Here is a 26,624-nt window from a genome sequence, read left to right on the forward strand (position 1 = left end):
TACATAATACTTCAACCGGCACTAGGCCTACTACTAAATATATTTTAGTTTTCACCTGCCATCAATTACATCATGTGATCAGAGGATTGCCGTACATTGTTTGGTGTACTGTTGCCATCTAGTGTTCAAGTTTCATAGTAGAAAAAAGTTGTTTTTTAAATTTATTTATTTCAGCTTAATTTTTACAGCATAATTCAGGAATGGAATGCATCACACAATGTTCACAACATAAATCCAAATATTAAACAGATAACCATTGTTGAGATAAAATAGTATTTATAATGTACATTTGCCATTGAAGGATAGGAACCTATTAAAAAACAAAATTGACATAAGAACAACAACTTTGAAGGTGGCATGTTAAAGGATGTTTTATACTGCACATGTTCAATTATAGAAAAATCTGTATTAAATAATGCTAATTTAATTTGTGATTTAAAAAGAAGAAGAAGAAAAAGAAGAAGTTCTAGTTCTAGTTTCTAATGTCATGGTTTGAAAAATTAGACACACCACATAGGAGGACATTTAAAAGGCTCAGTATACTATACAAGTTTTGACAGTGTCTAACTGAAATAAACACATCATTCAATGAAGTGAGAAAAATTGAAGTCTTTTGTGTGGAGGTAGGTTCCAAAAAAAAGAAAAGAAAAACCACCACCAGTTACACCCAACAGCAGAAACCACACATAAGCAGACACGTAACAAGGCCTTGCTTCAGCATGTTGTTATGCAACAATGCAATGGTGTTGTGTTTAAAGATAAATTACCAGCTAATTTCTTGATTAGAAAAACCTTTTTCTGGGGGATCTCTGAAATCTTTGACTGGTTGCTAATATTTGTATGACATGTGTTTTGGTAAAGAAAAAAAAATATATAGATCATGCCCTATAGGCTGACCCCGCCCACTCTCTGTTTAAAATGGATCAGATAGGCTTTGTGGCTGCCATTTTGCTTCCTGCTCTTCTTCAAATGATCCTCCCAATAACAACTTCACCCTAAAAAGGACAGATTATGCTTCCACTAAATTCTAGTATAGTTATGGCGTTTTAGCCAATCAGGTCACACCTTGAGTGTGAGATTACTGGCTGCCATTGGAGTAAAGCCCAAGGAGATAAACCAGAAGTTGGAAGATTGCAGTTGATACAGGTTGGATGCTTTACTAGTCATTTTGCCTCCTAGTTGGCTTATTGGCTGGCACCGATGGTCTGTCACGATCATCATAGGGCTCATCATAGCGGTCATCAACATCAGAACGACGGTCTCTTCGGTCATCATAGCGGTCATCAACATCAGAACGACGGTCTTTTCGGTCATCATAGCGGGGGTCGTCGTCGTAACGCTCATTGCGGTCACTCGGCCTGTCGCGCCGGTCATCATAGTCACTGCGTCGATCATCGTAGTCGCTGCGCCGATCGTCATTGTTGCTGCGCCGATCGTCATAGTCGCTGCGACGGTCGTTGTAATCGCTGCGCCCATCCTCATTATCCTTGCGGCGATCGTAGTCGCGCTCACTCCGTTCCTCGTTGCGTTCGTTGCGCTCAACAGGGCTCCTCCTCACGCTGGAGTCATCATAACCTTGGGGGTCCTCGTGCCCATCAGGACGGCGACCATCACCATTCCTAGCTGGCTCTTTGTCACTGTACTCTTCCTCACGAACTCTGGAAAGGGAACACATAACAGTCAGCTATTGTTATTTTTACTTTGGCAATGTTCTCCTGGAAAATAGCTTTCACCAAAGACTAGCTGCCTTGAAACCAGCTTAGCTGAGTCGGGTTGGTTCTTGAAATATTTAATGTAGCCTTGCCAAAACAAAACAAAAACTTAATATTAAAAAAAGATTGAACCTTTCACATAAACACCATTGTCAACTGCCTAGGCCAACAGCACCTGTTATCTGATCCAAATGATCTATTAGCCAAATTTGGCAAGACTAGAGATAGAGATACAGGAATAAACATGACATAAAAATACTTGAACATTTGTCCAAATGGAGCGAATATGGCTGTGTATATCAGAACAAGTTTCTGAAGCTTATTTATGTGAAACATTGACTTGCAGCTTCCTTTTCATAAAGGTCTGTTGGTAATAAGCAGTTTTGGAAGTGTTTTGGTACAAACATGTAGTCTGCTGTTATAATATTCTTTTTTTAAATATGTTTCAGCGAGTATGTTTCTCGGTTGACCGAAGGCTGTCTGATTTGTTCGGTTATCATAAAACAGCATCTTGTTCAGTCAGTGTAAGGGAGAACATATTTACCCCATTGCGTATTCCTCCTCCTTCTTCTTCTTCCTGCAGCAGCAGAAATAGATGACGATGATGAGTACTATCAACAGGGCAACCACTCCACCAATGATTCCTGCAGTGGACCCAATGTTCATGGAAGCTGTAGGAGTGGAAGAACAAGAACAAGGATGTTTTTATTGGGAATACTCAGTTCTCTTCTCACAACAATTTTCGTATAAAAAGCTGCTATTAGAAAGTTTTTCTCACGTGGCATGACTGTGAGGGTGATGTTGCAGGTAGCAGAGCGGATTTTGTTCCTTGAGGTGCAGACGTAGTATCCAGATGTATCTTTGGAGATATTATACAGAGACAGTATGCCTCCCTCTGAAAGACAAAGAGACGGTCACATATGCACATCACTGCCATAATGATTTTATGTTTTAATTTACTACATATTCTTCACAATACTTTTATTTACTTTTAAAGAAAAAGAAGCTCAATCATTTTTTTTCAAAACTAAGAAATTGAAATATTTATTTTGTATTATTTATTTTTTATGAAAGCATGTATTTGATTATTTAAAATGTTTAAATATCTAAACTTGCATTATTATTGGTCAGATTCCACATTAGAGATGCAGGGACGTATCAGCTACAAGTGATGCTGACACCACAGACCATACATTTGCAGAAGTATACTGAGGGTTGACTTTATCTTTGACTATGTGAATCACATGTTTTACTCTTTCCCTTGCATTGTTTCCATGCATTGTATGTGATTTGACAAGGTAAACTACTAGTGCTGTCATTTTGACCAGGACTCCTTCGAAGAAGAGATCTCGTATATAGGGCCAGGAAGGCCCTGTTAAGATACAAGAGGATTAAATAAATATTAATAGTAAATATAAAGTTTTGATAGGCCAGACAGACAATGATACTTACTATCTGTGGTTCTGGGGTCACGAACACGAGGCATGTTCCTGACATCTTGACTTTGCCATGTATAGGTGGGTGCAGGGGAACCTTCCTCAGACAGGCAGGTCAGGTTGACGTTCTTGCCGTACTCTGCCTTACCCTGCATCTTGCAGATGGGAGTAGATGGAGCCACTAGAAGAAAAAAAAAGAGGTGTAATTTGTCCGTGAATATATGTCTTCAGACGAAATATAGATTGCGGAATCTGAGAAGAATATATTATTAGAGAATACAACATTATACACTTTTTGTTCTATTTAGGCCGTTAATGTGGAGAATGATTGTTGAAACATATCGCTTCCACCTGGCAACAAAGTAGCTTTTAGTAACACAGGTGGCAAAATGGTTAAAACAGGAAGAGAACTTTTGAGGATCTACTTTCACATGTTGATTTACACTTTTCATTATTTGCAGGCCATTTTGCAATGGATTAGAGAACATTTAAATGCAAAGAGCAATACTGACTGAACTTAAACATCTTTCAAAGTTATAGTATGACACCTGATATTATACTGAATGGTATGCCAAATCCAACATGCAAGATGCTAGTCCTTGCACCTACTTTGAAACACTTAAATGCAGAATAATTATTTTTAAACAAATAAAATGTTACCTAGAACCACCAAACGTGTAAAGGCGGCTGGGGTGCCCTCATCATCTAAGGGGATCAGAAGACGACACTCAAACAACTTGTTGTCTTCTAGTTTGATGTTGGAGAGTTTCAGGTTGGCCTTCCCCGCGGGAACATCGACATCCAGGGACAACCGACCCTCATACAGTGCTTTTATGTCAGTGGTTTTATCAACAGAATAATAGGTGACGATGTTGATCTTCAAGAAAACAAGAGCATCAGAGGAATAGTAAAATAGGGGGAAAAACTCTTGTTATCAGATAATAAAGAAATATACTCATGCACACACATAAACACATTGTAGTATCTTACCTCTTTAGCACCAACTACTGCAGCTTCAACAGACCATGAAATGACAACGTATCTAGGACGGCTTTTTGGTATAAAGGTGCAGGGTATTGTGATGTTGTCCCCCCTGGCAAACTCATATACACTCTTAGGGATGCTCACAACAACGGCACCGACACCTGACAACACTGTCACATTAAAAAAAGGAGAATACTGGTTATCACAATGAGGCTTGAAGTGCTTGTCATTTATTTAAAAAAGTAAACCGCAGTGAATTTATAATGTTTATCAAACATTACGGCATCTGTGTAAAGTGTGTCTTCACTGGGGATGTTTCAGCAGCAAACCAGAACTTCAATAAATTACCCCACTCACCCTGCCTCCCACATACACAAACAAAACAAGTCCGTTGTAAAAAATAAATAAATCCGTTAATTCCCAAACATTCACAGGTTCGTTAATATTTTCTCGTTTTCTGATCCTTCAAAGAAAGTAAACTGAATTTATTTCGATATCGTTTGATTGTGTAGGCTACCATCTATCAAACAAATCAAAACGCCAATCGGGAACAGTTTTTGTACATAGAAAAGATACATCGGTATTTTACCCTGAAAGTAATCAATATTTAGTTTTTTTTTTTTTAATGATGACTACCCTTCATCTTGAAACAAGTCTCGTATGCATTTTATGCATGAACAAAAGGTAACTCCAAACCTGGGGTGTGACTATTGATAATGTTAAATTCAAGATCTTCCCAAGATTTGTAAATTCTACTAAGCTTATTTTTGTATCATTCATTTGAACTGGTTACTTGTCCAGAGCCCAATCACCCATGTCGCCCGCATAAACAGGTAGCTCTGCTCGGTCTCCGAATACCTGAAGGAGCGTAAACAGGTGTGGCAGCTCGGTAAGGCGCAAAGCAAAGGAAGCAAACGTTTTTTTCTTGCAGAAGGAATACTCACCCAGAGATAGCAGAGTCAATGTATACATCCTCCTCTCCATTGCCAAGGCTTTCATTTTCTCAAACTAACTCACTGGTTATTCTTTGAGTGGTTGTTTGCTTTTAAATCAAACAGGGAACCGCAGCTGACCAGAGGCCTACTTGCAACGCATCGAAACCCCACAGATTTGAGAGTGATGCGCCCAATGGGTGCGCCCGCCAGGTACGAGTGACTGACAGCTGCCACAGCCAATCGCTGCAGCTCCTGCGTAACATTCTTTACCCACCCACCTGGCGTGTGACTGCTTGCCCCAAATGCATTTGTCTATACTTCAGTCTTTTGAGATAGCCTATTCCTTGGCTAGACGTTTTCTGAGGGTTGATTTAACATCAGCAGCACTGTTTCCAAATCGAACCAAATTGATTAACGTGAATCCTCTAAAGTAGGCCTATCACTTTTAATGTTTTAGACTTGTATCGTTGACCAGTTGGCTTTATGTTGCAAGAGAGAAGGAATAGGGAAGTTTAGGTTGTGAAAACCAAACATTTGACTGTGTGGGTGGGGCAGCGATCAACTGATGTTGGAACAAGAGAAGCGTTTGGTCCTGTCAGACTGGTTAGACGAGTATGTTTCACCTGGAGGCAACAACGAAACAGCAAGAGAAAAATAACGAAAGAACAGTGGGAATTTCAGGAAAACTTTTCAAGCGAACCTGTTCCATAATTACCCTCATAACATTACATTACATATAATTTGGCTGACGCTTTTATCCAAAGCGACTTACGATAAGTGCAAAAAACATAAAGAATCAAACTCTGAACAAAGAAAGTGCAGATATATTCAATTCAAGCAAGATCACACCATAGTAAGTGCTGGTGAATCAGTTACAAGGCCTATGTCCTGATGTCAATGTTGAGCTCATACCCACTATTTAGGAGCCAGGATAGGCATGTTTATGAGGGGTAGGCTACCTATGTCCCCCATAACTAAAACCAACCACATTTTAATTCAATGGAAATATTCATATGCATTTACATGGTTACACAATCTCCATAAAGAGAGAAGATAACATTATGTCAATTTAAAAATGTCCACTAGTAGTGCATAAGGGGAATTATAAATGATGTTGCTATTTGGAGATTCCAGTCGTAAAAGCTTTTTTATGACACACACATTAGAATCAGATTGAACATAAGTAACTTTTTAATATGCTTCATTGTAACATGCTCCCTCAAAGGACTGTTAAATTCTTGATTGCAGCTTTTTGTGCAAGAGGTTCAATGTAGCATTTTGAGACATTCATCATTACAGTCAGGGGATTGCAAAAAAGATAAAACTGTGCACGTCTGCTAAGAGATAGGCAGCAAGTGTCTGAGCATCATTAATCTTTTGTTAGCATTTCATGTGACAGTAGTGCCTGTATCTTCACAAAGCTTGAAGCGCTTTCATAAAGGGAAAATAATATATGTGAGATGTTTTTTTCTCCACTTAAGTATATCTGTATCTAAATGTATTTGTATATTTTTATGTAAATTCATGTACATTTGTATTTTTCCCGGAAAACCTCCCCTCCAGGTTTCCTTTTCTTTCCCATCCCCTCCTTCTCCACTGCTTAACACTAAAAAACAATTTCCACTCTTGTGCTCCCGGCAGTCTTATCTTGCCTCCACATAATGACTCCGGACCCCACGACACTTTTTATGTTCTTTCTCACACATTAAACCACTTAAAATTGCCTGGCAGCTGTTAACAAACCACAGAGATGAACAGGAATTAACGATGTTCTCTCTCTGTGGCACATTACACCCTGCTGGATTTCATTTGTTGTTTCCCTGTTTGTATCTGTCATGTCTGTGTTGAAGTGTATTTCAGAGCTCCACCTGTAAGTGGTCTCACTGAATCGGTCTTCTTGTTCGTCCTTTTTCATTTCTGATACCTGTGAAGTCCCATTACCCGGAGGCAGCTAAGGACCCATAGAGACATCACTTACTGCAGTAACCCCCTTGGTCATAATAGGATGAGGACCCAGCAGGAGATCAGGTAAATTCAATCACTCAGTCTGTGAAAATATCACATCCCATAACACTCACCAGGAGAACAACATGACTCACTCACAGGTTAACACATTTAGCCATTTTGGGACTACACAGGTCATAGTATCAAATTATTTGATTTTAACTAAGCACTGCTTCTCATCATACCCTTTTAAAAGAGGCAGTTTATCCAAAAGCGACTTACAATAAGTACAATAATAACAGTTTGCTTATTTATATATGCTGTGTGGCTATGGCAATGCCATTTGGCCGGACCACCAATTTGGTAGAGATAGAGATCTTTGTACACATTTTGGATGGAATCAGACATCATTTGGTTAAATCTTTCTCGGTGTTCAGAGGATACACCCTGTCAACTTGGAGGATTTCCTGACTGTTCATATAGCAACCAACAGGTCAAAGGTTTCTCTTAAGCAGAGAAATATCTTGAAATCTTGATGGCTTGACACAGACATTGGTTGACATATAGGTAATCCTAATGAAATTAGATTTTACTTTAGATTGTTTGGCATGATATTTGGCACTGTAGACATTTATGTCCCCCGCAAAATAATTAACTTTTGTAATCCCTTAACTTGTCATGTAACGCCATCTTCTGTTCAAAACTACAATATCCCTTCTGAATCATACCCAAATATTTCAAAACTATTACTGATGTTATAAGCCTCCACTTTTCTTTATGTTAAGTGCAAATTCAGAAAAGGTACGCAAACTAACATTCTTAACTGGTTAAATAATATACTTAAACATCCGAACATCATCATTGTGAGCATTCAAACACAGTGACATTATCATTTAGCTCAAAGCATAGCCGTAGATAGAGGTGCTGTTTTACAGAGCATTGTGTGGCATGGCTGTGGGCTCTTAGTATTGTCACAAAATCTATTTTGATAAAAGCAGTCCATTTGATCATCAACTATCTAAACCCATCCTCTTCAGGGCCGCAGTCTATTGCAACACACAGTTGGTATAAGGCAGGATACGCACTGAGTCTGAAAAAGTATTCAGATAACAATTGACCGTTTTTCAATTGGTAATACATTTATCCCTACCAGGATCCTTTCTAATGACAGATTTCAATAACTCAGACAACAAGGCGGAAAATTACAAAGAAATTATTAAAAGGCTGTTTGGACGTCGAGCTTGTCGTCAAAAAACTGAAAAGCACACAAAACCGTTGATATGAAGTATTAGAGATAGAAAGAGTGACTTATACTGTAGCCAAAGAAATCGTTAAAAGGCTGTTTGGACGTCGAGCTTGTCGTCAAAAAACTGAAAAGCACACAAAACCGTCGATATGAAGTATTAAAGATAGAAAGAGTGACTTATACTGTAGCCTGAATAATAATCACCTTCAGCATCAGGTACAGCATAATGATGCCCTGCTTTGTTCTGTACCTGGTAGACGGAGCCTGTGGATTTCCTTCAGACTTGTGTGGTAGATCAATTTTCCAATTTTAACAGCACTTTCACACTGTTTCTGTCTCCTGCATGTAAAAGGTTGAAAGACTCAATTGCAGATTGGTCAAATATCTGCACTGCAATCTGAAGGTGCAGACATTATGTGATTTCATCCCATGTTCATTGTCAGACACTTATGTTCATCCCTTTCAGCCTTGACATTACATTATCTCTCCTTACTGTCCCTGGAACTTAAAAATTAATGTGACAACCACTTTTCTCAATTCAGAGAAGGATGGATATATTTGACAATATTAAATAAATATAAATAAATGATGTGAAAGACAGCATTTTAACCATTTAACCAGTTAAAAATGGTCAAAGGCAAAAGCAAAAAACATGTTTATCTTGATGCAAGTTCAATACCTTTTTTTTTTTTAAACAAATGATTACAAACAAACAGTATGGGAAGATACATCTAACAACATGTATTTTTTAACAAAAAACTGTAACCCATTTACACATTTGATACCATATCATTTTTAAGCACTCTAATCATTTTATCTGAAATCCAATAGCACAGACACACATATTGATTGTCCTTTATTGGTGCATGTTAATCTTTGAGCGCACTTGGTAACAAGTCGACCCCCACGTTTAAACACAGAAGAGAACGAGCACACGAAAGTTTTGCTTTTCTGAAACCCCAAAGAACCTGTCCATGTGTCCTTGCGTTAAATATTGTACTAGAGAAAACCTGTTGAGTGGTCGCGGGGGAGATGGACCATTTGTACTAATGCGTCGCGCAGCGTCACTGCTCTCCAAAGCTCGGCACGGACGATGTGGTTCACCGGCGTGGTCATCGCTTCAGTTTACGGTGTTATCAGCGTGTTGGGGCTTATTGGCAACATCACGCTCATCAAGACCTTTTGCTCGGCCAAATCCGTCCGAAATGTGCCCAATCTCTTCATGTCCAGCCTTGCGCTCGGGGACGTTTTACTGCTGGTGACCTGCGCTCCGGTGGATGCCAGCCGCTACCTGTCAGAGGAGTGGCTGTTCGGGAGAGTGGGCTGTAAAGTAATTCCCTTCATTCAGCTCACCTCGGTCGGGGTGTCTGTGTTCACTCTTACCGCCCTCTCTGCTGACAGGTAGGCTACTGTTTTCTGTTATTATTGAACCTTTTGTCTGCTCCCTTCATAATGGCCCTGAAGTAAGCCAAATTATCCAAATGTTTTCCTGTTTTGTCTCTTAAGAGCTAGATGAAGGCATACTGAGCGTGCAAACTTTATGTTTTATTACTGCGATGGGAAGCAAATATTTAAGCATTGATCGAGGAACACTATGACAACGAAGTGATTCTGCTAAATGCTGCTGACACGTGTAAGTAATACATTGATAAAATACATACATTACACTACATTTTTTATTTCAAACTGATATTGTCTTATGACAATAATAGTTTAGCCTGGGGAACAATAAATCACTGTCATATTCTGAATGAAATTACCAATATTAACAGTAAGCTGTCAGTGGACATTTTTAATTTGGTAGGCCTATAATGTTTAAAAGTCTATGTTTCAAAATGCTTTAATTTAAATGAAAATCGGTTTGAAACACGAGAGAAGAAACGGAAAAATACACAATAGGTGTGTGTGTGTGTGTGTGTGTGTGTGTGTGTGTGTGTGTGTGTGTGTGTGTGTGTGTGTGTGTGTGTGTGTGTGTGTGTGTGTGTGTGTGTGTGTGTGTGTTGCATGTGTCAGTTCTTCCTCTCATTATTTCTGATCTTTGGCCACTTCGTTATTTCTTGTAGTAGTAGGAACATCTTTATTAGCGCCAGTCATGTCTTGGTTTATCAAACGAATAACTGTGTGTACGCAGGAAATTAGAAAAAAATTATCATATCAAAGTCAGAATATAGTTGAGCTGTCACTGACTTTGCCCTCGAGCAGTGTGCAATACTAATGTTTCAATCAAATGGATTATTCCTAGAGAAGTCTCAAAATAATTGGCTTCATGTCACTATTCACTGTTTAGCTGGCATTCATTTTCTGTTCCTCAGGATGCAGAAGGTAAAACCCTTTCATTACAAGACAGTAAAACATTTGAAGCATATGGTCCTTTAAGGATAATTATTTCTTTAAAAATCATAATCTTTGTTGTGTCTTCTGTTAGTGAGATAATTCTAAATGGTTTTTGCTCCTCACTGATAAAAGTACAAGACAATTGCATCTTTTAAAATTCATGTTCAATTGTTCTAAAGGTATTAGGGTTATTTTATGTTTGACTCACTCCAATTTAGGAAGTAGTCCGATCTGTTTCTGCTCCAGGTGGCTCCCCAAGACAGTATCATCTGTGTTTACTTCATAAAGGGCGAACCTGCTAATGCAAGCGTTGGTGTATAAAATAAACAATAAAGGTGATAAAGTAAATCCATGGAGGAATCCTGCACATGTAGTCATTTTGACAGATACCTACTCATATCTGATAGGGATGTAACGATACCAAAAACTCACGGTACGATAATATCGCGATAACAAGTCCACGGATATTGAATAATAAAGGGAAGGAAAAAAAAATCATAAATTTTCACAACCCAAAAAATTCATAATTTTTTTTTTTCAATAAAACATTTTTTTACTCGGAAGATGTTTCTTTATTACATAATAAATCTGTTTTTTACAGCCTTTTTGTAGGATAGCAGTATTTTAAAGTGTCAAAAACAAAGTGACAGTAACAGACTGGAACAAGAAAACCAGTGTTTTTGTACCTACTAGTACTACCAAACAAAGTAAGCATTTTCTTTGTGCCACTGCACCTCACAAATAAACAAGGACATTTAATAATCAGACCCTGCAATAAAATAAATCAAGTTTCACTTTAGTTTTTCAAGTAACTCAACTCAAACTCACTAGTCACTCACTCAGCATCATCAGACAGGTTTTTAGGAATATGAGAATGTCCACATTTCCAGGTATTTATAAGCTGGGGTGTTTGGGCATTTACAATATCCCCTGCTCTGGAAACAACTCTCTCGCTTGGTACTGATGTTGCTGGGACACCAGTGGTCGCGTTAACCGAATATTTTATTTAACAATGACGGAAAAATCTGAAAGCAGTCTGTCATTTTGACAGATTAGAACAAACTCGGAACAGCGCCAACGTTTCCCCGCAGCGAGGCTCTGGTGTTATGCCGTGTTATGCATGCCCTCCAAAAGGAAATGATATAGTTCCCAAACCGTACTTTGCCGTACAGATCAATACAAAGTCTAACGCCAGGCTTATTGACATGGCGAGATATAAATATATGGTTGGTACTTGTCAATGTCTCTAGGTGTGTAAATGTAGCCCTGTAAATACGATGTCCTTTTGTGTTATCTGTTGTTTTATTTTCATGTTGTAACCTACTTGCTGCCATGTTGGACAGGTCTCTCTTGAAAAAGAGATCGATGATCTCAATGGGACCACCTGGTTAAATAAAGGGTGTTTAAAAAAAAAATCTATATATTGTGGTGATTGACATTATTCACCCACGGAACTACAGTACCGAAGGAGTGGCAGACCGGAGTGGTGGTTCCCCTTTTCAAAAAGGGGGATCAGAGGGTGTGTGCCAATTACCGAGGCATCACACTACTCAGCCTCCCCGGGAAAGTTTACTCTAAGGTACTCGAAAGGAGGGTCAGGCCGATTGTCGAACCTCAGATTGAGGAGGAACAATGCGGATTCCGTCCTGGTCGTGGAACGACGGATCAGCTTTTTACTCTCGCAAGGATCCTGGAGGGTGCCTGGGAGTATGCTTATCCAGTCTACATGTGTTTTGTAGACTTGGAGAAGGCATATGACCGGGTTCCCAGGGAGTCACTGTGGGAGGTGCTGCGGGAGTATGGGGTGAGGGGGTCTCTACTCAGGGCCATCCAATCTCTGTACTCCCAAAGCGAGAGCTGTGTCCGGGTCCTCGGCAGTAAGTCGGACCCATTTCAGGTGAGGGTTGGCCTCCGCCAGGGCTGCGCTTTGTCACCAATCCTGTTTGTAATATACATGGATCGGATTTCGAGGCGTAGTCGTGGGGGAGGGGGTCTGCAGTTCGGTGGACTAAGGATTGCACCACTGCTTTTTGCAGATGATGTGGTTCTGATGGCTTCATCGGTCTGCGACCTTCAGCACTCACTGGATCGGTTCGCAACCGAGTGTGAAGCGGCTGGGATGAGGATCAGCACCTCCAAATCTGAGGCCATGGTTCTCAGCAGGAAACCGATGGACTGTCCACTCCAAGTAGGGAATGAGTCCTTACCCCAAGTGAAGGAGTTCAAGTATCTCGGGGTCTTGTTCTCGAGTGAGGGAACAATGGAGCGTGAGATGGGTCGGAGAATCGGAGCAGCGGGAGCGGTACTGCAGTCTCTTTACCGCACCGTTGTGACGAAAAGGGAGCTGAGCCAGAAGGCAAAGCTCTCTGTCTACCGGGCCATTTTCGTTCCTACCCTCACCTATGGTCATGAAGGATGGGTCATGACCGAAAGAACGAGATCGCGGGTACAAGCGGCCGAGATGGGTTTTCTCCGCAGGGTGGCTGGTGTCTCCCTTAGGGATAAGGTGAGAAGTTCGGTCATCCGGGAGGGACTCGGAGTTGAACCGCTCCTCCTTCGCGTCGAAAGGAGCCAGTTGAGGTGGTTCGGGCACCTAGTTAGGATGCCACCTGGGCGCCTCCCTAGGGAGGTGTTCCAGGCACGTCCAGCTGGGAAGAGACCAAGGGGTAGACCTAGAACCAGATGGAGGGATTATATCTCTTCTCTGGCCTGGGAGCGCCTTGGGATCCCCCAGTCAGAGCTGGTTGATGTGGCCAGGGAAAAGAAAGTTTGGGGCTCTCTGCTGGAACTGCTACCTCCGCGACCCGACCACGGATAAGCGGGAGAAGATGGATGGATGGATGGATGGACCCACGGAACTATGGGTTGGGGTATTGTTCCGCACGGACATTAGTGAGTTGACCGGACTTCCTGTTTCCCCCGGTCTTATCTTCCCGGGCTGAAAGCTGTTTACATGTTGTTCTGATGTTAAATAAAAGTCTAGCTTGTACCTTCGATACCCCGCCTCCGACTCCCGTCTCTCGGCACTACATTGGTGACCCCGACATAAGTCTTGTAGAAGGATCCGAGACTGAACCGAGCATGGCAAATAACGCCGTTTTTTTCAAACTGCCGGAGTTTTGGGATACATCTGCGGCTGCATGGTTCGCACAGGCGGAGGCTCAGTTCGCCCTCCGCGGAGTAACTGATGACGCATCACGCTATTTCCACGTTGTTTCGGCACTGGGAAGCTCCACTGCGACCCGGACGGTGGGCTTTATTACATCTCCCCCTGCCCAGGATAAATATGCAGCGTTCAAGGCTTTCCTGCTAAAGACTTTCGAGCTGTCTCGGTCGGAACGGGTCCGACGCCTGCTCGCTATTCATAGCCTGGGAGACAGCAAGCCTTCTGACCACATGGAAATGATGCTCAACCTGCTAGGTACGGAAGAACCCAATTTTTTGTTCATAGAACTGTTTCTTCGGCACATGCCGCCGCATGTTCAGACAGCGCTCGCTAACACGGCTATTACTGAGCCACGCGCTTTAGCCGAAGAAGCTGACCGGTTCTTCCTGGCCACCCAGCGTTTTACCCCTGAGGTGCTGGCCCCGACACGCAGCGGCTCCTTCCCTGGTAGAGGCATGCCACCTAGCAGAAGCTCCAGGGCCGACGTCAGCGACTCCAGCCCTGGCCTGTGTCAGTACCATGCACGCTATGGGGCGAAAGCGAGGATGTGCCGTCCCCCCTGCACCTACAAGGAAACGGGAAACGCCAAGGCCTGCGCTCGGTAGTGGCCGCGAGCGTGGGCACATCCAACCGGCTCCTGTTCATCAGGGACACCCTCTCTGGTCGCAGACTCCTTTGTGACACAGGAGCCCAGCGGAGCGTCCTGCCGGCTACGGTGGAGGACGCCGCCGGTGGGGGCCACGGCCCACCTTTGACGTCCGCTAACGACACCCCTATCCGCACCTATGGCACAAAGACAGTGGACCTGTGTTTCGAGGGTCAGCGGTTTAAGTGGGATTTCATCACGGCTGACATCTCCTTCGCCCTCCTTGGCGCAGACTTCCTGTGTGCTCACGGACTGCTGGTGGACGTCAAGAACAGCCGCCTGGTGGACGCACTGACGTTTGCCTCGTTCGCATGTACCCGCGGCGAGACGTCATTCAGCGGGCTCTCCAGCTCACTCTCACAGGGTGACAAGTTCCAGCACCTTCTCAGTGAGTTTCCCGACTTGACGCAGCCCACCTTTTCCGCTGCCACTACCAAACACAGGGTAGAGCACCACATTGACACTGAAGGCCCCCCAGTCTATGCTAGGGCCCGGCGGCTCAACCCTGACATGCTGTCGGTCGCCAAGTCGGAGTTCGACAGCATGGAGCGTCTGGGCATCATCCGCCGCTCGGACAGCCCTTGGGCTTCGCCGCTCCACATGGTCCCTAAATCAGCCGGTGGCTGGCGACCGTGTGGTGACTACCGCCGCCTTAACGACGCCACTACGCCAGACCGCTACCCGGTCCCTCACATCCAGGACTTCTCTTCACACCTGGCGGGCAAGCTGGTTTTCTCCAAGGTGGATCTGGTGCGGGGCTACCATCAGGTTCCGGTGCACCCCTCAGACGTCCCCAAAACTGCGGTGATTACGCCGTTCGGGCTTTTCGAGTTCCTGCGTATGCCGTTTGGACTTAAGAACGCAGCTCAGTCCTTTCAGCGGCTGATGGATTCGGCGCTCAGAGACATGCCATTCATTTTCGTCTATTTAGACGACATCCTTGTCGCCAGCTCCTCCTCTGAAGAGCACCAGGCACATCTCCGTGTCCTTTTTGCGAGGCTCAGCCAACACGGCCTGATTATCAACCCGGCAAAGTGTCAGTTCGGGTTGTGCTCCATCCACTTCCTCGGGCATCTCATCAGCAAAGATGGAGCCGCCCCCCTCCCATCGAAAGTGGAGGCCGTGTCCGCCTTTCCACGACCGTCTACAGCTCGGGCGCTCCGAGAGTTCCTCGGGATGGTGACGTTTTATCACCGGTTCATCCGCCGGGCGGCCCACACCATGCGCCCGCTGTACGAGGCCCTCAAGGACAAGTCCCCCGGCCAGGCCATAGACTGGACGGCTGAAAGGGAAGCCGCTTTCGATGCCACCAAAGCCGCCCTGAGCGAAGCCGCCATGTTGGCTCACCCGTCACACAGGGCCCCCATCGCTATCACCACCGACGCGTCTGACTACGCTGTGGGCGCGGTGCATGAACAATGGGTCGACGGCGCCTGGCAACCGCTTGCCTTTTTCAGCCGCCAGTTGACTCCCAGGGAGCGCAAGTACAGCGCTTTCGACAGGGAACTCCTTGGTCTCTATTTGGCTGTTCGCCACTTCCGTTTCCTGCTGGAAGGCCGGGAGTTTGCGGCGTTCGTGGATCACAAGCCACTTACTTTCTGCATGTCCAAGGTGGCCGAGCCGTGGTCCGCCCGACAGCAACGCCAGCTTTCGTACATCTCCGAGTACACCACGGACATACGACACATCGCTGGCAAGGCTAACGTGGTCGCGGACTGCCTCTCCAGAGCGGTCATCGGAGCTGTGCAGCTGGGCCTCGATTACCTCCGCATGGGCGCTGACCAGGCCTCTGACCACGGGGTCCAGACCCTCAAGGCCTCGGTCACGGGATTGCGACTGGAGGAGGTCACGGTCGGTGACTCGGGCGCGAAGCTGTGGTGTGACATCTCCACGGGCCAGCCTCGACCGCTAGTCCCTACGGACTGGCGCCGACCCGTTTTTGAGGCGGTTCACAATCTTTCCCACCCCGGTAGGAAACCGTCCGTGAAGTTGGTGTCGCAGAAGTTCGTGTGGCAGGGGCTTAAGAAGGACGTGAAGTCCTGGGTCGACGCATGCGTGGCTTGTCAACGGGCTAAAGTCCACCGCCATACTAGGGCCCCTTTTGAACTGTTTGCGGTTCCTGAGAGGAGGTTTGACCATGTCAATGTCGACCTCGTAGGTCCGCTTCCCACCTCTCACGGTTTCACCTACCTGTTTACGATGGTGGACAGGACGACCCGCTGGCCCGAGGCCGTTCCCCTCACCTCGACGTCAGCTTCCGACGTCGCCCGCGCTTTCATCGGCACGTGGGTGGCGCGCTTCGGGACCCCGTCTGACCTCTCCTCTGACCGCGGTTCTCAGTTCACCTCGGAGCTGTGGAACGCTGTTGCTGTGGGTTTGGGGGTCAAGCTGCACCGCACCACCGCATATCACCCCCAGGCTAACGGATTGTGTGAGCGGTTTCACCGATCCATGAAGGCGTCACTGCGTGCCGGATTGACAGACGGCAACTGGGTGGATAAGCTCCCGTGGGTTATGCTCGGCCTCAGGTGTGCCCCCAAGGAAGACCTGCAGTCCTCGTCGGCGGAGCTCGTCTATGGCCAGACGCTACGGGTCCCCGGGGAATTCATTCCCACCGCCACTGTGCCCTGGTCTGCAGCCGGGCAGCGCTCCTCCCTGCTGGAGACCGCCGGGACATTCACGCCCGTCCCCACGTCGCAGCACAGCAACCCAGCTTTCCGGGTGTCCCCCGGATTACGGTCGGCGGATTTCGTTTTTATTCGCCACGACGCTCACCGCGGTCCCCTGCGCCCCCCTTACGACGGTCCGTTCAGGGTCATACGTCACGGGGACAAGAGCCTGGTGGTGGACGTTGGTGGCAGGCCTGAAACTGTGTCCGTTGATCGGATTAAGCCTGCTCACGTGGACGTTTCCAGGCCGTTGGAGTTGGCTCTGCCCCCACGTCGGGGCCGCCCTCCCATGTCCCGCCCCCCACCCCCTGTGGGGATGCCCTCGCCCTCGTTGGCGCCCCTGCCCCTGCCCTCGCCTGCGGCCCCGCCCTCCTCAGCCCCTGTGGTCCGTACGCGCCGGGGTCGGGCGGTACTTCCTCCCAGGCGCGAGGGTTTTGACTATGGGTGAATTCTGGGGGGGCTTGTGTGGTGATTGACATTATTCACCCACGGAACTATGGGTTGGGGTATTGTTCCGCACGGACATTAGTGAGTTGACCGGACTTCCTGTTTCCCCCGGTCTTATCTTCCCGGGCTGAAAGCTGTTTACATGTTGTTCTGATGTTAAATAAAAGTCTAGCTTGTACCTTCGATACCCCGCCTCCGACTCCCGTCTCTCGGCACTACAATATATATATATATATTTTTTTTTTTAAATCGCGGTAAATTTTGTCAGTCTCACGACGGTATTGGGAAGTTTATTTACTGCGATTCCGCGATATTCGGTATATCGTTACATCCCTAATATCTGATGGACTTTAGAGCTGAGAAAATCAACAATCCATAAGATTCACCCAGATTCAAGTCCCATTTCTTTAGCATTTTAGATTATTGTTCTTTAATATATAAATATTGGAATGATAACACATTTACTAAGCAGTTTTTTTGATGGTGTGCGATCCTACTTTTATTTGCGTGTACATTTATGCTCAAAATGAACCCCACAGTGGTAGCCCACATTCAGAGTGCTGAGAATGGTGGCCGTCAGGGGCAAACGCACTACAATGGCCCAAAACACTTTATTATAGTAAGAAGCTCAAAACACAACGGAACCAGTGGACACTTAATAGATGCACACAGCGGGGACCTGGATCTGGGGATTATAAAGTTGGCCAACTGTCACTGGAAATGTACCTAAACATTTTACTGGCTTAATGTAACAATGTAATCGCATAATTCCTTCTGATATTATTGCAGATCTGTTGTACGATAGCTAGCTAACCTGCTACTCAGTCATTTCAAATATAATCACAAAGCATTTACAATGATAAAACAGACTACCCTTTCCAACAGTGACAGTTGACAAGTTTTATAATCCCAAACGTCAAAAAGCACTGTGTATCGCTCCCTGTTTGTTTTTCTTACAGCGTTTTTTTGTTGCATCTTTTTTATTTGCAGCATTTAGTTCATGCATGTGTTGTGAAGTTGGTGAAGATGTTTCTTAACGTGTTTTGGAACATTTGTGTCTTTATATTTGCATTCTTTTTTAAATGCAGCGCGTTTTTCGTAATGGAAGTGTTTTTGGCCGTTGTAATGCATTTATTTTCCCAACTAGCCTAAACAACTTGCCTAATTTGCAGCCTCTGATCCAAAGAGAGAAACCTCGCTATAGATTTGTCACAATATGTCTTATAGGCTACAACCTATCTGACCTGGGAGTATGTGTACAGGATTGAGCTACAGGTCTACACTACAAAAACTTGAAATCTTGCCAGGTATATTTGTCTAATATCTATCAGAATATGTCTTTACACCTGACATTAGACATAATAACTTCAGAAGTAACACTGCAGTGAGATATCACAGGTCTTGTTTTTAGACAATGCATGCATCATCTTGTTAAGTCAAACAATCTTATTTTGAGTTGTATCTCAGATGAAACACATATTTGTTTACATATTTATTAGAAAATCACCAACTAACATCAGAAAATAGAAAACTTTTGAGCATTTGCGGCTTATATTGTAACACAACATTTCCTGATTCTGGTCAAATATAGTTCAAAATTAGTTCTCCCAGCTAATTACAAGATCTGATTTATCTAAATATCCCATCTTATTTCAAGGAATCTAACCAAGCAAATTTTCACTTGATCTATTGGCAGATTGTTGTACTTATTTCAAGTGAAAAAGGCTTGTTTTAATTATTGTTTAACTTGTTTTTGGAGCAGCATTTTTTCCACTGTAAGGTTCAACTTCATATTTGGTTGGAAAAGATTCTCTTTATATAATCAATTATCAATAGTTTAAATTGCATGCTGCGGCAACAAGAAGGTGCTCAACATGGCTGCTGGAGGGATGAATGTTGATGGATCTTCACTGACACATTACAATTCTGAATATAAAGGCTGCGAGTTACAGTGTTCGACCTTCAAAAATATCAATAGTGATGTGTAGTGCGGTTGTGCAGACTTAGATGAAGCACAGATCTTATATTATCCTTGACTGAAGTGGTGTATTCAAGTTTGTTTTGAAACTGGGAAAATGGACAGGAGATGTAATGAAGTATTCTGTGGAGGTTAAGTGGGCAAAGAAAAATAAATTACTCCATTTCCTTCCCTTCCTTTCACCCCGGATACACATGTTCAACAGTTTTAATACACATCACTTCCTCCAATTATTCATAACAGCAGGTTGATGTTATCTTTAAGGTAAGGCTTATTTTCCACCCGGTATCACGGCGAGACGTGAACATGGGAGGATTTACCATGCTGGGAGACGTGAAGATGTCACGATTTCGTCCCTTCAAACGTGACAGTTACACGGTATTGTTAACATGGCCCAACCAGTGGAGATATACCCGGAAATGCCAAGCAAATGTTACCCCGAGGGTCGACTGTTATGGTCAATATTAATATAATAATGATTTATTTTGTAATAGTCACACTCGATTTTGCCGATTTTCTTGTTGCCCCAGCTGGTCGACACCTCTTTTAGCAGAAACAAAGGCTACATTAATGTATTAAATCAATGTTAATCCATGTGTGTGGTTGTGGAATTAACGGACGTGACGTTGTGCGATTGCGTTGCCAGGCAACAGCTTCGGTTCATGTTAATTTACAAACTCTTCAACTAGAACCGTAGTTATATTTAAAAATATTTTAGAAGGCCTCACGAAATATTTTAATGTACATTAAAATTTAAATGTGAAGCAATGTGTGTCTAACAAAATACATCCGTCATTAACAATACCGGAAACAGATGTAGGGAAGATCCTCAGCTCGGTGATTCGATGGTTTAGCCGCAATGCACGTTGGGAAATGGTGTTTATGCGATGTGAAATCAGAATAAAAAAAAAAAGAAGAAATAATACTTTATTCCGAGTGTGCTTGCTTTTCTGCCATGGTTGCGAAGCGGCTGAAGCGCTATAGCCACACATTCGCTGAACGTGCGTGGGGATAGGGAGTAGCCAAACGGTAGTCTGTTGTACTCGTATACGCTACCCCCTGGAAGGCAAAACGCAAATACTTTTCTGTGCTTTGGAGCAACTTTCGACAGGAAAGTAAGCGTCCTTCAGGTCGACTCACGAGGTGAGCTGCTGCCATGAGACCCAGAGTCTGCATGAAGGTCAATTTGTCACCGTTGCCCCCTGTCGCAGCCTGCAAACTGCCTGACGCAGGGATGCCTGTCTGCTCTCTGACAGGGTGGCACGTAGTCCGCCTGCATCGAGCAAAATCCCCAGATACCCCACCTGCTGGTGAGGTATGGGACTGCTCTTCTTCCAATTGACCACAATCCACTTGGATCAATTGGGCTGTGTTTGCCCCTTCCCTGGACCTGGCCATGGCTATGAGGTCGTAAAAGAAAACCCTCATGACATGGTGGTGAAGCGGCTGAAGTGCTGTGGCCACATATTTTCTGAGCCAGCATTGGGATAGGGAGTAGCCTTACGGTAGTCTGTTGTACTAGTAGGCTACCACCTGGAAGGCAAAACTGAAGTACTTTCTGTGCTTTGGAGCAATTTTGACATGAAAGTTAGCATCCTTCAGGTCAATGGTTGTGAACCAATCGCCCGGCTGCACTAGTTCCAGTAATTGTTTTACATATGGAACTTTTGCAGGCAATGTGCTGATTCAGGCTGCGAAGATCCAGAATGGGTCTGAACTCTCCTGTCTTCTTGGAAACCAGGAAGTACATGGAGTAAAGCCCCTTTTCTCTGTCCTGAACACACCGCGGCACACTCTCGGGGGGCCGCGCGCCCCGTCATAATGCCGTCTTCACACAGACGGTGAAATGCATCAATCTGAGCTATTACACTAGGCGAGGTGTGTTTTCCTGAACAACACGCTGGCCATAATGTCCCTGCACCCGCATAGCGCTTTGACAGCACTTCATGCGGTTTATCACACTCACATGCGCACGCCCACTGGCTGCTTCCTTTACTGGAGTTACAACTGGGGCGGCCAGTGGAGCGGGGCAGAGGTTTTCTGCCCAGCCTGCTGCCTGCTGGGAGCAGATGGGCTGCCACGCTCCGCTGCCATGGCCATCACCAGGGGGAAGTCCTGGCGGACAGACCTGGCAGTGGACTTCCATGGACGCCGGACCCGGAAGTGCCCGACAACGAGAAGTCCTCGTCATCCTCCTCCCCGGCAAACGGAGCCATCCACCCCGCTGGAATGGCAAACGTGAATGGCGAACGTGAATGGTGAACGTGAATGGCACCGCCTCGGCCATATTCTGGTCCCCCAAACACTCGAAACAGAGGTGGTGGGGATCGGCGCCCACTATTAAGCCAGGGCACAAAGGACCGGCCCGGTACTCTAGAAGTGGTGACTCCATGAAGGTATGATAACTTCTTTCTTCTTCTTTCAAACGTTTTTACTTTCTCAGCATCAGTCGTTGCTCGCTCGCTGAAGAGAAAAAGGATAACACGATCAGGAGGTGTGGCCGCCTTATATACTGTGTGCCTGCTCGCGCATTCAGGTAGGCTCGCCCTGATTGGCCGGCTACGTTTATGCAACTCAGTATGGGAATGCTTGCATAGCATGGTTAAGGGTAGTACCCATAGAGTCCAGTAGAGGATGGAGCCTGTGTGAAATATAACAGGTAATTTCAATGTTGTATATATATATATATATGGTCCAGATGTCCAGTATAAACTTAACATAAAAAGCAAATGTTTGTTAACATATTCACCATATCATCAAAGAAGCAATAATTTACAGAGCTGGGCATAAACGTGAAATGAACCTGAACAGAATGAGCAGGACCCCTTCGTAAGCTGATAAGACAGCTAATTCAAAATCGATCAATATTTAGACACAAAATATTGATTTTAAATTAATTTAAAACAAAATAAAAATTATTTGTTTGTTTGCTTTAACTAATAGTGCTGTGTTCAGAGATTAAAATGTGTCAATTGCAAAGTGTGTCATTCATTCAGGGAATTAATCATCTACTCAGATTTGAGGACTTCAACAAGATGTGTAATATAATGAATAATATGTTAACGATTTGTTTTCAGCTTGATTTTGCTGCCCACAAGTGGCCAATATGTGTGTTCTTACTGGTCTAAGTGTTGAACACAGCCGAACTGCATATATTAATAAGCATACATTTGTATTTTTAATAAAATGTTTTGGTATCATTCTAACAGCTGCTGTCTTAAGAAGGATAATAAGGTCAACGTCGCTTTCGATGGTAATGAACTAACTGACAAAAACTGTGTCTATCTATCAATTATCAGGTACAGGGCCATCGTGAGGCCTCTGGACATCCAAACCTCAAACACCACTACCAGCATCGTGCTGCGAGCGGCGCTCATCTGGCTCTTCTCACTCGTCCTGGCGATCCCCGAGGCCGTCTACTCCGACCTGACCACCTTCAACGTCACCTCCACCAATGAGAGCTTTGTCACCTGTGCCCCTTATCCCCATGCTGGAGAACTGCACCCTAAAATCCACTCCATGGCCTCCTTCTTAATTTTCTACGTCAGTCCTCTGCTGGTCATATCTGTGTACTACACCTTCATTGCCCGGAGCCTGATGAGGAGCGCCTCAAATATTCCTGTTGAGGGGAACGTGCATGCAAGACGACAGGCCAGTTCATACTGTTATTATCAGGGCCGTAGCCAATTTCATTTCCTGAGGTCATGCCAAATGTTTCATTATTTAATTTCCCACATTTTATATATACATACGTATAATAATATTTGATATATATATTATATCAAAGTCAAAGTCAAAAGTCAAAGTCAACTTTATTGTCAATCTTCCAGTTTGTGTGCACAGACAGAGAGATCGAAACAACATTTCCCACAATCCTGGATATAAAAACCAATATATATAAAAATATAAAAATATGTGTGCAAATATGTATATGTATATATATATATATATATATATATATTTATATACACATGGTCAAAGACGCATTTGTACATGTGCACACATTAAGACCTAAATAAAAACACAACAATCAATATGTACAAAATAACAGTCACTTTAATATTATGAGAATACATTAGTGCAGATTGTCCATAGAATGTGCATTATTGCCAGATTGTCCATAGCAGCGTTAAAAGTATCTGGTGCTGGATTTGAGTGTCTGAGTGTGTGGGGGAGTTATAGTCCAGTGGGGGTAGGGAGGAGAGGGGGGAAAGGGGGGAGGGAGGGGAGGGAGTTCAGCCTCCTGACAGCCTGGTGGAAAAAGGCTGTGTATATATTATTGTTATTAAGACCCAACATTGTCTTAATTCTGGTTTAAAAAACTATTCTTCTAGGCAGGAGTAAAAGACTTGCTATAGTTTACAATTAGTATGTTTGTTTTGAATTTGAAATGCAGGACTTGTTGTTTTGTCATCTTTTCTTTAGTAATGTATGAATATTTCTTCACAACTGACTGAAACTGATGAAAAGTACGATTTTTGAAATGTCTATTTAACAATAATGTTTATGGCACAACAGCATTTTTCTTCTGATTTTGACTTTTTCTACAATCAACAGGTTGAATCAAGAAAGCGTTTGGCGAAGACAGTGCTGGTGTTTGTTGGTCTCTTTGCAGTGTGCTGGCTTCCCTGTCATATCATCTATTTATACCGCTCCTATCACTACTCACAGGTACACAGATAGCCCTTTGCTATGGAGCATGTTTATTTGTTTCAATCTGTTACACTTGCATTCATCATACTTAAAAAAAGAAAAAAGGTTTATTTTAAACCACATCCCTAAATGAATGTATAATTTATTATCTGTGTAATTCTTTCAGGTTGATAATGGAATTGAAGGCTTTAACAGAGTTTAATGGGCATGATTGTTCCATTAAATCTGGTGGGGTTGTTGATAATAATTTCAAGTGGGTTGGAGTGTCTGATGAAAATTAAGATAGCGATTGAATAAAAAGGCTTTATATGGGTTCATTGAGTGAACATTTCAGATTCTGTCTACAGAGTGCATTCATATCTAAATGCTTGTGCTCGGTTACATCCCTTAGGCTACTTATTCACATTCTATCTGTCTCTCCATCTTATAGTAAAAAAATGTCTCCACCCTGTCCCTTTCCCCTGCCAGGTGGACACTTCCCTTCTTCACTTTGTAGGCAGCGTTGTAGCTCGTATCCTGGCCTTCACCAACTCCTGCCTCAACCCCTTCGCCCTTTACCTGCTGAGTGAGACTTTCCAGAAGCAGTTCAACCAGCAGCTGTGTTGTTGCTGTCGCGTGATCTTTAAACGCTCCTCACAGAGCCGGAGTCGTTACAACACACATGTGACGTCCGTCCGCAGCTCACGGCACTCCATGGCCAGTCTGAGCATGATCAATGGCAGAAAAGTGTATCAGGAGGATTGTGTGTAAATCTTTGTTTATAAGTGTGTGACTTTGTTTATGTGAGAGACACACTTTTTTTTTGTGATTTCAGTTCACCAAATAATCCAATAATACAATTAATATATGTGGATAATGTTCGCTGGCTTCAGTCATATGTCCCGCTGAGAACACTGTGGACCAGCCGTGTGTAGCCAACAGAAGAACTCACAGTCACAGTAAAGCGGTGGTTTCTCATAATCATTGGTGTTAGACAGTATATTTAATCTTTAACTTTAACTTGGTGTTATGAGTTTCTGAACATACAGTATGTCTATAAAAATAGGTCATGCTAGTAGCTAGGAGACAGGGTCCTATGATGCAGAAACTCTCTCCTGGGATCCTTTGAGATCTTTGAATCCCAACACCTCCAGAGTATCTCATGCAATTACATGTTAAATATCCAAATCCGAGCAGGGATAAACCTTAAACCTAAAGACAACATTTTATTTTGATGATGGCTTCACTGCACAACATGAGTAGTGAGGAGTGTCACTTAAAAGGTTTCATACAAGTTTACCAATCTTGACAGAGGAGCAGAAGTTGAGGCATGAAAATATGAAGCTACATGGACAATGTTTAGGGAAGGGAAATGACACACAATGATGAAGTAGAAACTAGTATAAGTCTTTAGAAAAGGCAGAATAAGGCCCCTGTAGTACCAAGGTACTTTTAATAAGGTAAATTCACAGTTATTGGCACTTTTGCTCTTTGTCAAATAATAGAAGTGAGAGAGTCAGTATTCTCTATCTAATATGGGGTATCTTTTTACATTGGTGTAGATTCTTCTGAATATTGATGTAAAATAGATTGCCTGCACCGTATGTGCACTATCTTTCTAAATGTTTGATGCTGTGATGATAACTTTTAACTCTTTCTTCAGAGATGTATTTTAAATGTTATTTGTCCACTGGTTACAGGATGTTTATAGAGCCGAGACTCTGGTGTACTCAGTGTAAAAAAACAACAGTGAATATAAATCAATGTGTTAGAGATTGAATTTGTAATTTAGTGTTGCATTACGTCTAACTGTGTCTATTTTGCTTGTTGTTGTGTATGCAGTTTTCAAGCAGCTCTCAGGACATTTATTTGACAGGCTAGCTTAAACACATTGCCCCGGACATTTCTCTTTACAAATCTTAAAAATCAATAAAAAGGGAAGTCCAATTAGTGTGCATTTTATTTCCACGTATATAGTGAAAGTGGTTCCTCATGTGTGTCTTTGTACTTTGGTTATGTTTAGAGTCTTAATCCTATTGAGTGTGTACACAACACATAGTTTCTGCGTTCACTGGACTTGATTATTCTGCCCTGTCACAGGCTGGATTCACAGTCACCATGTCACAGCGCAATGTCCTAATTTGGTGTTTCATTGAAGGAGAGGATCATGCTCAGGTTTGTTGTGAGTGGGTGTATAATTCCGTCTGGATGGCGTTTGTTTAATTGTGGTGTAAGTGCCTTGCCAAATTTCTGTCCTGCATGGCCTCAGCTATCTACTTAACATGCCATCCTCATATTCAGGCTCATTCTGTACAGGGTCTCAAATGTAAATAAGGATTTGTTATGACATTTTAAATTCAGGGAATAAGAGAAACTCAAATCAGGACCATTAGAAGCACATGATTTAAAAATCCCTTTTAAAAAATCCTACAGGAATGACTTAATGTATCTTCAGAATGCACACTTCATTCTTCACCATGAAGGGCAAACATCGA

General features: G+C 43.5%; 2 protein-coding genes across 4 annotated transcripts; one reads left to right on the top strand and one right to left on the bottom strand.

The window, feature by feature from the left end:
- Positions 1 to 148: 148 nt before the first annotated feature.
- On the bottom strand, positions 149 to 5,265 carry LOC307028488 (cell surface A33 antigen-like). The gene is made up of 7 exons (XM_079663551.1): positions 5,077 to 5,265; positions 4,139 to 4,302; positions 3,809 to 4,025; positions 3,165 to 3,329; positions 2,491 to 2,607; positions 2,257 to 2,383; positions 149 to 1,658 (listed from the first exon to the last, which is right to left on the bottom strand). Exons 1-7 carry the CDS (start codon positions 5,129 to 5,131, stop codon positions 1,160 to 1,162), a joined length of 1,344 nt encoding a protein of 447 aa, XP_079519677.1. The 5' UTR covers positions 5,132 to 5,265; the 3' UTR covers positions 149 to 1,159.
- Positions 5,143 to 26,023, top strand: LOC307028489 (gastrin-releasing peptide receptor-like; the record flags this gene model as incomplete). Of its 3 annotated transcripts, none has more annotated exons than XM_079663554.1 (5): positions 5,143 to 5,277; positions 7,000 to 7,095; positions 22,797 to 23,148; positions 24,055 to 24,168; positions 24,619 to 26,023. In XM_079663554.1, 5 exons carry the CDS (start codon positions 5,252 to 5,254, stop codon positions 24,898 to 24,900), a joined length of 870 nt encoding a protein of 289 aa, XP_079519680.1. In that variant the 3' UTR covers positions 24,901 to 26,023. The 3 variants fall into 3 exon arrangements, with proteins under 3 accessions (XP_079519680.1, XP_079519679.1, XP_079519678.1); XM_079663553.1 differs by lacking the exon at positions 5,143 to 5,277 and adding an exon at positions 5,370 to 5,497; XM_079663552.1 differs by lacking the exons at positions 5,143 to 5,277; positions 7,000 to 7,095 and adding an exon at positions 9,351 to 9,658.
- Between the last annotated feature and the right edge of the window lie 601 nt (positions 26,024 to 26,624).

This window comes from Notothenia rossii, assembly GCF_949606895.1.
Source record: "Notothenia rossii genome assembly, chromosome: 2".
Classification (NCBI taxonomy): Eukaryota; Metazoa; Chordata; class Actinopteri; order Perciformes; family Nototheniidae; genus Notothenia; species Notothenia rossii.